General features: G+C 33.7%; 1 protein-coding gene across 1 annotated transcript in view; it reads left to right on the top strand.

The window, feature by feature from the left end:
- SCN3A (sodium voltage-gated channel alpha subunit 3) overlaps nt 1–12,221 on the top strand; it is a 79,877-nt gene extending 67,656 nt beyond the window's left edge. Inside the window, exons 20-26 of the mRNA XM_087861126.1 lie at nt 944–1,066; nt 3,362–3,634; nt 4,500–4,553; nt 5,373–5,510; nt 6,787–6,891; nt 8,190–8,460; nt 8,974–12,221. Coding sequence (XP_087717252.1) covers nt 944–1,066; nt 3,362–3,634; nt 4,500–4,553; nt 5,373–5,510; nt 6,787–6,891; nt 8,190–8,460; nt 8,974–10,169 — 2,160 coding nt within the window. The 3' untranslated portion in view covers nt 10,170–12,221. The remainder of the gene's footprint in view (nt 1–943; nt 1,067–3,361; nt 3,635–4,499; nt 4,554–5,372; nt 5,511–6,786; nt 6,892–8,189; nt 8,461–8,973) is intronic.
- Nucleotides 12,222–12,802: the final 581 nt, after the last annotated feature.

The raw sequence follows: 12,802 nt of genomic DNA, 5'->3' as shown, positions 1-12,802 counted from the left end.
CACCCAACTCCACCTCTTATTACTATGCATCCCTTTTCTTGGGGTGGGGAGAGGGAGTGGGAGTGGGGCTCAACTCCCTCACCAGTGAAAAGGCAATAGTAATAGTACCTACTTCTTAAGATTTATATGCATAAGGCACTTAGAACCTTGCATATAGTAAATGTTCAATAAATCTTGTTATATTGAAAGAAAATCTAAGCAAATAAAGTCTCTTTCTCTCAAAAAAGGGCATGTCTTCTTTAACCTTTCATATATTTAAGTAAAATTTAGTATATGTGTAAATATCAGAAGATGTATTCTCACTATGAATTATAAGTCCAGAAGTTTGGATAAACATTTCTTCGTTATTATGAAACTACATGGTCTGATAAAAAAATTATTCCATTATTTATTTATCCAACACATATTGACTAAAGCATTTTAACCAGGCAGTATTAGGCACAGTAAGAGAAGAATGTTTCATCACAGCCCATTAAGAGTTTATGTGACCTGGAACGGGGAAAGAAGATATCTAATCAATTGATTCTATTAAATGGGAAATGCCTCCAGTACACATAACCAAGATACTACATAAGTTCAGGAGAGAAACATGATTTCCAATCAATGACATTAAGCACAGATCCATGGATGATCTGGCTTTTGAACCAAATCCTGAATCATCAGTGATATATGCACAGGTTGAAAGGGGTCCCAGGGGGTTAAATATCTAACTGGAAGGGTTTACATGTTTATAGAAATGGGCAAAGATTGTTTTCATTGGTAAGAAAAGCAACAACATGACATGAGGCTGGCAATATAAGATGAACCCACTATGTGGAAGATGATGGCTGCCAAGATATGTCTGAATTTTATTTAGTTGGTACTAAAGAATAGACACCACATCCTATGCTTTTAGTTAGCAGTTTATTTCCAGGTGAACTATTAATATCTTTTCTTTTTGTAGGTTTCTTTGGTTAGCTTGGTAGCCAATGCTCTCGGCTATTCAGAACTTGGTGCCATTAAATCTCTACGGACACTGAGAGCTTTAAGACCTCTAAGAGCTTTGTCCCGGTTTGAAGGCATGAGGGTAAGAAGAATAAAAGCTCTCTGACAATTCATATCAGAATTAAATGTAGGTAATGACTTAGATACAGAGGGGTACCACACTCCTCTTATATTTACTTCATAGAATTACAGAATTTCAGAGCAGGAATCTTAGCTATCACTAAGGCCAGCTGCCTGAAACTGATGTTTATTTCAATGGGTCCTCAGAAATTGTTTGTGGCAGAACTAGGACTGGAATCCAAGTCTTCTGATGATAGTTCAAGGATGTTTCCACAACATCCAAAAAAACATGTGCTGCCATTTATTTCTTTTCATCACTTATACATATTTAGATGATTTTTTTACTATGACATTCAACCTAGTAGGGGTTTTTCTTCCTCCCAAGAGGCAGTTTGATTCCTCAAAAATCACTGGTAATGAATGAAAGGTAAATGGTTTTGTGTGCTTTACTTCTTCAATTAATATCAGTAACAAAAATACTCATTGTACAAGAAAACAACTCTAAACTGTAGCCTCTGATAAAATCTATACATCCTAAGCGACCAAAATAAGGGGTTAGAAAAATTAACTAGGCATTTCAGGCAACCCCTGGGGATTGTTTTAAAGATCACCCTTTTAAGTGAGCATTCTGAATGAGGTTCACTTTTTCCACAGCATGTGTATTTTCCTTTTCAGCTCTCTTCTTTAGTGTGTATTTTATGCATCTACACATAAAGTACACACTTATTTAGATACACAACCTCTTGTCGCATCCCTCAAAGTACTATTTAGCAAAGGCCAGGTTTGTTTAATCCAGCATGCAAATGCACATGGATATTGAATGTTTCCCTGGCCGTAAGGCTTTTATGTTAGGAGGTTTGTTTAGAGCAATAAAAACACTTCAGCCTTGACTTCGAGATTCACTCATCAGGGAGAATGAAACCATTCTCCAGGCTTCCCAGAAGCACTATAAGCAAAGAAATATTTGGTTTTACATTCTAATTTCATTTCAGTGCTACTTGATAAAAAAAAGTCACAAGACAAAATTCATAAAAATTATTATACAATTTCAAACCAATCTTTGCCATTACTGACACTACTTAAGCTCTCATTTGCTTGCATGGTTTCACATTAACAATTCCTTTCTGAGGGAAGATAGTAATGAACAAAATAAGAAACTTATATATTTGCTCTAATCTGAAAACATATTCAGTTTTGCATTTTTAATTCAATCATATGACAGAATTAATGTTCCAGCTATGAAATATGGTAAAATGTATCATGCAGTTATTTAATAAGAAAATTTGTGGAGGTCATTTTACACAAATTTTAGTAGCAAAGAAACATGGCAAGTATAATATATATAACTTAATTTCTAAAAGAAATACAATTCAAGTAGCATATGAAATTTTTATGATTTTGGATTTCAGGTTTTGATGTCAATTTAAAAAATTTTGGTGTTGATTTCTAACATAAAATTTACATTATTTTAAAATAAAACAGTAGTTTCATTTAATAGTTTCATTCATGTTAAATGCTTAACAAACGGTCCAATATGAATCAGATTAAATTAGATAAGAAAAAATACTGTCAACCTCCCTAGGGATTTCAAAATACAGCTTAAGCTTTTGAATTTAGTGAGAGGATAGGTAACTTAATTTCTCCTTCAAGAAACAGATCAGCTTAGGTTGATGAAGTAACATGTACCCCAAAGTGAACATCTGAGAGATTTAGAGTAATAATGAGGATGTATTGGGTATTTTTATGTCCAGAGATAAATTACATCTCATTTAATAAACTTTCTTAAACTGGGATTTACCAATAGAGAAAAAAAGAACCTTGTAAATTCTTAACCCTATTCTTCATAGTCATAAAAAGTTGACTTGATCTAAGGAGGCAGATTTAAGGCATTATTAATACTTTATTTGCAAAGGGTTTGTTTAACCATGTTTTCAAATCATCAACCATTCATTAACACTCTTGAAAATTAAAATGTATTGCTGAATGATGATTATTTCTTCTGTTGGTATTTAATGCATTTTTTTTCTTTTCTCCCCAGCATACAAACATTTTCTGACTCCATCTTACTATATCAGGTTTTTATTTCTTTTCACACTTTGGCATATTTTGCTTTCCTTAAATCCTTTAGCTCTTTAGTTGTGTCACTGTTTGTTTTCCCTTATCAAATATGTCCTAGAAAATATAACAAAAAACAACGTATCCACCTAGATTTTTATTTAACTCTTTTCACACCCATTTTAGTATTAAATAAATAAATGAAAGAAATGGTTTTCATTTTAGTGATTTGTAAGCAGCCTTATCCTCATTTCTCTTCTAGGTTGTTGTGAATGCTCTTGTTGGAGCAATTCCCTCTATCATGAATGTACTCTTGGTGTGTCTCATCTTCTGGCTGATCTTTAGCATTATGGGTGTGAATTTGTTTGCTGGCAAGTTCTACCACTGTGTTAACACGACAACGGGTAACATGTTTGAAGTCAGTGAAGTCAACAATTTGAGCGACTGTCAGGCTCTTGGCAAGCAAGCTCGATGGAAAAATGTCAAAGTAAATTTTGATAATGTTGGTGCTGGCTATCTTGCATTGCTTCAAGTGGTAGGTTGCCACTGTATGAGTTCTGGAAATGTTTTCAAAATGTTTCACAAAAGATCATTTCTGTGATGTCCTTCGTTTGAATAACTAATACCTGACAGTACAAAAGTAGTTGATGATAACACCTATACTATTAGCTTAACTTGACTTCAAGATGTTTTACAGTTATTTTAATATGTATTTTCTCAGTATTGAGCTTTTAGTATGTTTTAATATGGCCATATATTCCTGCTTCCTGGTTTTTTCTTATTATATTATTGAGTGCTATTGCACTATTACTGTTTTTAGCTTTCCTTAGCAATCCTTGCCAAAGGAGGAATTTTATATGTTAAAATAACAATATACATATTTTAGTGATGAATTAAATGTATAAATTATTAGCCGGGAAATTTATTGTGCCAACATCTAAGGAGTATGCTTCTACTATTGCAGAAATACAAATCTTATGGAGTAGATTTCAAAATGCATAATGTTTAATAATTTTGACTTAATTGACCACATATTAAGTAATCAGTAATTCACTAATGAAAACAACTGAGTTGTGTTTAAACACACCATAGGTTTGAATCACAGAACTTATATTTTGATATAGAAAGAATTTGAGACTAAGATGGGTATTTTATGAATCAAGCCTCCAGTTAAATTTTTGTGTAGAAAAAAATTAATATCTTCCAAGAGAAACAAAGAAAATGAATTCCAGACTCAAAATACAATCATATTCTACTTCAATTCAATTTTTCATTCAATTAATTTCAATCTCTTGACACAGAATTTTATGATATCATACAAAAACTTACTTGTAGTACGGTAAAATGCCATATTCTTGGATTAATTTTTTATGTAGAATTCAAATATGTATTTTTCACAGGCCACATTTAAAGGCTGGATGGATATTATGTATGCAGCTGTTGATTCACGAGATGTAAGTATCACTCAAATACTACTTACAGTTAAAAGATTTTCTGTAGTGAACATTTGTAATAATTTAAGTGAATGACCAAGAATTTTATACTAGATGCAATCAGAACATTAATAATTACAGAAATGATCCTCTTAAGCTAATGTACTTCAATAAGATGATATTTTGGTTCGTATATGTCTGATACATATATCTACTATGAAAGGATATCTAACTGCATGGATCAGAAGACACCAAACTGGTCCATAAATGAGACTCAAGATCAGGAACATCGCTCATGAGAAAGTAACTTGCCTCTCCCTATCCCTGGAGAGTATAAATCAGATTTTGTGAAGCAACTTCCAAAAATATCATGAAAAAAGCAAGCAAGTTTCAGGGAAACTCAATTTTGAAAATACGAATTAAAAAAAAAATTCCTCAGAACATATCTGTTTATGTTGCATTCCTCTTAGAAGTTGATGTTCTATTATTAAAGTAATATCTTCAAGAACCAACATCTCCAGACCCAAACTTAAAATGCTGCAAAAAAATTTATAAGACTAATAATAGGTTCAAAATATTTCTTGTTATACCACTATCATTTACTCTAAAGAAAATGTACAGGTAAGCCACAATGGAAAAACAGATTCAAGAACAAGCATAAAAATTACAAATTTTCATTATCTTAAATCATACTACTTTGAAAGAAGAACTTTTTTTGCAGTATCTCAGAGCAAAGCAAAAATAGCTCTAGATTAAGTAAGAACACTCACCAAATTGTTAACTTAGTTGAAATATTTATTATGTTTTTAAATATTATTTAATATTTTCAATACTATTTAGGTAAAACTTCAGCCTGTATATGAAGAAAATCTATATATGTATTTATACTTCGTCATCTTTATCATCTTTGGGTCATTCTTCACTCTGAATCTATTCATTGGTGTAATCATAGATAACTTCAACCAACAGAAAAAGAAGATAAGTATTCCTCAGCTCTCAGTTTTCCCCATTCTGAGGTTCTGTCTGCTGTACATCCGAATAATCAGGATACGCATAGTCAACACAGACTTAGATCATTTTTATATTCTTTTCAGTTCACTGTGTGGTCAGTTCAGCTGCAGAGTTTAAGCCTCTAGTTGGTTGCTCCTCTCTAGGTTCGTCCTCTGCAGAGCTGCTATAGTGTCTTTGCGACAAAAAAATAGGACCACGGCTTCAAAGCATCCAGTGGGACTCCTCTAATGCTCTACCCTTGCTTACAGAGAATTTCAGGAATTATTTCCACCCAGTTTTCTAGCTTCATTTTCTCCCACACCACATTTCTTTATCTACTTCCCTACTCCTAAGTCTATATCTGCCATCACGACTAAAACACATTACACACATAGCTACATGGATTTTTTGCCCTTTCTGAACAAGCCATGCTCTTGTACCTCCATGACTTTATATAGGGTATTTTCTCTTCCTGGAATGCTTTGCCTAGCACACCTCTAATCATCTGTTAAGGCCTAGCTTAAGGGTATCCTCCTATATAAAGCCTGTTTCTGAGTCTTTAGGGTTTATTTTGATCTCTACAATACTTTTTTATATATTCTTATACATTTTCCAACTGTTTTCATTTTCCTACTCCACGTGACAACAAGATATTGTGTCTCATGTATCTATTTAATTCTGATAAGTTACATTTTCTAGCATATGGGAAGTACTTAAAATTATTGAATAAAAGAAAGAAAACAGTGAAATGGACTAAGAAAACATTTTTTCTTTCACAAAAATATATTTGAGACCCCTGAGCCTCCTTCTAAACATAATATAATCAAGTTAGGATCCTGTACTAATCAGAGATCTATGTGATTATAGGTTTTACATAATAACAAAGTACTCAGAATTTCACATAAATGAGGAAAGCAGAATATATATATATATATATATATGATTTATATATATATAATTTATATATATAAATCATATATATATGAAATGGGATAATATCCATTATATAATTCATATATATATAATATCCATTATATAATTCATATATATATCATATATATGATTTATATATATAATTTATATATAAATCATATATATATATGAAATGGGATAATATCCATTATATAATTCATATATATATATATATGAAATGGGATAATTTCCATTTAAAAATTGAGAAAAGACTAAAGACTCAGAAATATTTTTGTACACATACTATTTAACACATGTTGAGATTGTAACCAGTTTTATACTATATCTTTACTTTGGAGGTCAAGACATCTTTATGACAGAGGAACAGAAAAAATACTACAATGCAATGAAGAAACTTGGATCCAAGAAACCTCAGAAGCCCATACCTCGGCCAGCAGTAAGAATTACTCATCTTCTTTAATATTCTAAAGCCTTATTTCCATGTGATGAAATTGGCAGTGCTCTGGATGAGAACATACTGAGTGATATCACCAATGTATAATATGCCCTAATTGTAAAAGTTGATATTGTTTAACACCGTTTACAACTGCCACACTCAATAAGAATTACTAAGTTCTTAAAAAGGAGGTAATGCTCTTTACAGCTTGTCAATTGAAAACATCCCACTTGAGGTTCCCAATAACTGTTTCCAAAGCAGCCTTCGTATTCCTGCTGCCATCTACTGCTTCCAGGAATGTACCCAATCTTGTTATATGGCACTCTCTTGCCATTTAAATAGATGGAGTCTGGAAAACTCCCATCTCACCCCATCACTTCCGTCCATACTATTTGTTCTCTCCATTTCGTGTGACTAGAAAATACTCAACCTTCTTAGGAAGGAAAAGGGCACCATCAAAATAGTTTGTTTCACGAAATACACAAAACAAGAAAAAGAATCAGAACACATACTCTGCAGAGCTTCACAATATATGAAAAGACATAATAATGTTACGTTCATAGAACTGTACTCTAACTTATCTATCTTAGATGCATAAGGAAACTGAGGCCCCCAAAAAATCGTACCCAAAATCATAAAGCCATTAGAAGAGGTAGAATAAAACAGATAATGACTGACATATTTTGAAGGAGGGAAAGATATATATAATATATAAACCAAAATTCCTGAAGTATTGATAAATGAATTAGGGTATTCACCCATCTAAAAGTCTGTCTGGGGGCGCCTGGGTGGCACAGCGGTTAAGCGTCTGCCTTCGGCTCAGGGCGTGATCCTGGCGTTCTGGGATCGAGCCCCACATCAGGCTCCTCTGCTATGAGCCTGCTTCTTCCTCTCCCACTCCCCCTGCTTGTGTTCCCTCTCTCGCTGGCTGTCTCTATCTCTGTCGAATAAATAAATAAAATCTTTAAAAAAAATAAAAAATAAAAAAAATAAATGTCTGTATCAACCTACTTGGTAAATCTTCATTATGTTTTCATAGTTTTTTTGTAAAAAGTATCATAGTTTTTTTAAATCAAGCAAAGCCCATGCATAGTAACAGCCAACTGCCACCAACTTTATGACTTTTTTCATTTCCTTCTCGTATTTTAATGTGAAGAGAAATGGAACACAAAGAATTGTTTAGACTAATGTGAAGGGTGTAAAGCTCATGGCCATATATGGAAGGACTTCACCTGCAATTTTACTGGATCATTATTTATGAAATATGCAGATAAACCTGCTCTCTCCTCTCTTTCTAGAACAAATTCCAAGGAATGGTCTTTGATTTTGTAACTAGACAAGTCTTTGATATCAGCATCATGATCCTTATCTGCCTCAATATGGTCACCATGATGGTGGAAACTGATGACCAGAGCAAATATATGACTCTAGTTTTGTCCCGGATCAACCTTGTGTTCATTATCCTGTTCACTGGAGAATTTGTGCTAAAGCTCATCTCTCTCAGATACTACTACTTCACCATAGGCTGGAACATTTTTGATTTTGTGGTGGTGATTCTCTCCATTGTAGGTAAGAATAGTTTAATTACAGAGAAGTACCATTGTAGGTAAAGCTCCCCAAAGCCTGACAGCTGTGCAACACGGAAATTAGATCTGAGAATGTTAATATGTATAATTCTAAAGTTAACCACTACCGTTCATTTTCCTCTAACTGAAGAATGTCAGTATTCAAAAACAGAAAACAATATATTTAGAAATTTCAGAAATAATCTTTGTTTATAATCAGAATATTTCACATGTGGGGATAACTTCAAAGTAACTGAGTGTATATAATCTTAAATTGCTATGACACTCTGAGATTACTTAATTGTTGGTTTTTCCAAAAATCAAATTTTATAACATTATAGCATCATTAAATAGAATTCTGTAATCTTTAATTACTAATATGAGGGAGGGGACTCAAATATTTAGTGAAAGTTTATACTCATAACAATCTTGCTGTTTTCATAAACCTTGAAAAGATAAAGCATTCATATAAGCATAAAATATTCACTGTTTAGTTGATTTCTATATTTTTCCATAGGCATGTTTCTGGCTGAGCTGATAGAAAAGTACTTTGTATCTCCTACCCTGTTCCGAGTGATCCGGCTCGCCAGGATTGGCCGAATCTTGCGTCTGATCAAAGGCGCCAAGGGGATCCGCACGCTGCTCTTCGCTCTGATGATGTCCCTTCCGGCCTTGTTTAACATCGGCCTCCTGCTCTTCCTGGTCATGTTCATCTATGCCATCTTTGGAATGTCCAACTTTGCCTATGTTAAAAAGGAAGCTGGAATTGATGACATGTTCAACTTTGAGACCTTTGGCAACAGCATGATCTGCCTGTTTCAAATTACCACCTCTGCTGGCTGGGACGGACTGCTAGCACCTATTCTCAACAGTGCGCCCCCTGACTGTGATCCCGACACAATTCACCCTGGAAGCTCAGTTAAGGGAGACTGCGGGAACCCCTCTGTCGGGATTTTCTTTTTTGTCAGTTACATCATCATCTCATTTCTGGTCGTGGTGAACATGTACATCGCTGTCATCCTGGAGAACTTCAGTGTTGCTACTGAGGAAAGTGCAGAGCCCCTGAGCGAGGATGACTTTGAGATGTTCTATGAGGTCTGGGAGAAGTTTGATCCCGATGCCACCCAGTTTATAGAGTTCTCCAAGCTCTCTGATTTTGCAGCTGCCCTGGATCCTCCTCTTCTCATAGCCAAACCAAACAAAGTCCAGCTCATTGCCATGGACCTGCCCATGGTCAGTGGGGATCGGATCCACTGCCTCGACATTTTATTTGCCTTTACGAAGCGGGTTTTGGGTGAGAGTGGAGAGATGGATGCCCTTCGAATACAGATGGAAGACCGGTTCATGGCGTCAAATCCCTCCAAAGTCTCCTATGAGCCCATCACAACCACTCTGAAACGCAAACAAGAGGAGGTGTCTGCTGCTATCATTCAGCGTAATTTCAGATGTTATCTTTTAAGACAAAGGTTAAAAAGGGTATCAAGTGAATATAACAAAGAGGCAATTAAAGGAAGGATTGACTTACCTATCAAAGAAGACATGATTATTGACAAATTAAATGGAAACTCCACCCCAGAAAAAACAGATGGAAGTTCCTCTACCACCTCTCCTCCTTCCTATGACAGTGTAACAAAGCCAGACAAAGAAAAGTTTGAGAAAGACAAACCAGAAAAAGAAAGCAAAGGGAAAGAGGTCAGGGAAAATCAAAAGTAAAAAAGAAACAAAGAATTATCTTTGTGATCAATTGTTTACAGCCTACGATGGTAAAGTCTATGTGTCAACTGGACTCCCAGAGGAGGTCTATGCCAAACTGACTGTTTTAATAAATACTCATGGTCAGTGCCTATAACAAGACAGTGACCTCTCCATCACTACAACTCTGTGAGTCAGGGTATCAACAAGATTGACAAGAGGTTGCTGTTTTCATTACCAGCTGACACTGCTGAAGAGAAATTCAATGGCTATCTAGACTGTAGGGATAATTGTGCAAAGTGATCGTTGTAACTACACCAAACACCTTTAGTACAGTACTTGCATCCACTCTATTTTTAACTTCCATATCTGCCATATTTTTACAAAATTTGTTCTAGCGGATTTCCTTGCTCCCTAATTCATAGTTTATTCATAATACTACGTCACTATTTTTGTAAATGCAGTTTAAGTTGAGAAAAAACATATAAGAGCCCTGTGATCCTACTCCATAAGTCTCTCAAATAATTAGCAAAAGTGTTTTGAGAGAGAAAATTCGCACTCAAAACCAGAAAAAAAATATTCTAATGTCAATAATTTCAGGTACTTCCGTTTTCTAGATGGCTTTAATTTTGAAAGTGTTTTAGTCTGTTACATTTGTTTATATCTGAACAGTTATGTGCCTGTAAAGTCTCCTCTAATTTTTAAAGGATTATTTTTATGCAAATATTGTTTCAGCAAGTGCAAATTTTATTCTAAGTTCCAGAGCTCTATATTTAATTTGGTTAAATGCTTTCCAAAAACAAAATGAAAAAAAATCTAGAAAAAGTATATCTAAAGTGTCACTTTAGAATAGTTGTCCCAGTTTTTGCTGCGGTATTGCTTTGCCATCTTCTACTCTCAGCAAAGCTGACATTTTATGTCAATTCAACACCCCCTGTTATGTAAATAGTTATTTTATCCTGTGGTGCATGTTTGGGCAGGAATATATATATATATATTCTGCTAAACAACATCTATTAAATCAAATATGTACCACAGTGTATGTGTCTTTTGCGAGCTTCCAACAGGGATGTATCCTGTACCATTCATTAAACATAAATAGTTTGAAGACTATCACTAATGCATGTTAATATTGCCTATGCTGCTCTATTTTACTCAACCCATTCTTCACAAGCCTTGGTTAGAAGAAGTCACATGTTGGTAGAGTGAATTCAAACAGCTCTATCCAGTATGTCAAGCAGAATAGCTTGCAGTTACTTAGAAGTACCTTTACTTTTGCATTTTTAATTCAACTTGAGTGTCATATGGTGTCTCTCTATATTTCAAAAAAACACACTGCGTACTGCCTATTGTCAAAACCTATACTTCATATTTTGCTAAAAATATGTCCAAAACTTGTTTAAATATAAATAATGTAAAAATATGATCAATTTTATTTGTTGCATTTTGTACATAAGAAAATTATTTTCAGGTTGATGACATGGCAATTTATTTTACTTTATGCTTTTGCTTTTTATTTTTAATCACAACTCCAAACTTTTGAATCCATAAGACTTTTCAATGGATAATTTCCTAAAATAAAAGTTAGACAATGGGTTTTGTGGATTTCTTTGTTATAATATATTTTCTACCATTCCAATAGGAGATACATTGGTCAACATTCAAACTTAGATCATTTTTTTACCAACTATGGTTGCCTCAATATTACCCATTATTCATGGAAATTTTTTTTTACTCAAACTTTTGTAGTATTTGCTTATGCAGACTAGTCTTATTTTTTTAATTCTTGCTACACTAGAGCTATTAGAGAAATAACATGGGCTCTGTCCTTTTTAGCCATGAACGAAGTGGCAAAGTTGTGCAATTACCTAACACAATATAAATTTTGTTTTTTGCACAGACCAAAAGTTTAATGTTAACCTTTTACAAAACTATTTACTTGTAGTGTACTAATGAACTGCATGCAGGGAATTGCTATTACTAAAAAGAATGGTGAGCTACGTCATTATTGAGCCAAAAGAATAAATATTTCATTTTTTATTATATTTAATTTCTTGGCCTCTGTTTTTTTTTTTAATTGATGGATGTTTAAAATATACATAATTAATGAAACCTGTACTTGGTCTGACATTTGTATACATAAAAGTTCACATGCACTTTATAACAACCTAATACATGATTCACCAAGGAGTACCACAGAATAAAAGCTCTGAAAAGCAGTTTTTGTGAACTTTTTGTGTGCAAAGGATCAAATCCACATGCTCCAACTTGCAGCTTCAATAACAACAATAGTAGCCATTGACAGTGGTTGTCAATACTAATTACTTCCCTTGGCTGTAAGAATTTTAATCTCAACTCCTCTCGGTGTTATTGATGCCTTCACCAAATTTCTTAGTAGGTAGCAAAGGTTATATACTTTGTTATTAAATGTGTTTTATGAACTCCTATTTACATATAAAGTATTAATAATTAATAATTAACATAACTAATCATTAATATTAGTAATTAACATAATTAATTTATGTTAACTTTTTTCCAGGGCCATTGGATTTATGTCATCTCAAAAGCAAATGTTTATTCTCAGTGGAAAACCCCAGTTGTAAGGCAAAGTAGATCTAAATAAGCATTTCATAATTTCCTCAATGTAAATGATA

Source organism: Ursus americanus, chromosome 1, assembly GCF_024610735.1.
Source record: "Ursus americanus isolate L20-20 chromosome 1, mUrsAme1.1.p, whole genome shotgun sequence".
In the NCBI taxonomy this organism is placed as follows: domain Eukaryota; kingdom Metazoa; phylum Chordata; class Mammalia; order Carnivora; family Ursidae; genus Ursus; species Ursus americanus.
Note: the sequence above shows the minus strand (reverse complement) of the source record. Positions and strands in the feature narration are given on the sequence as shown.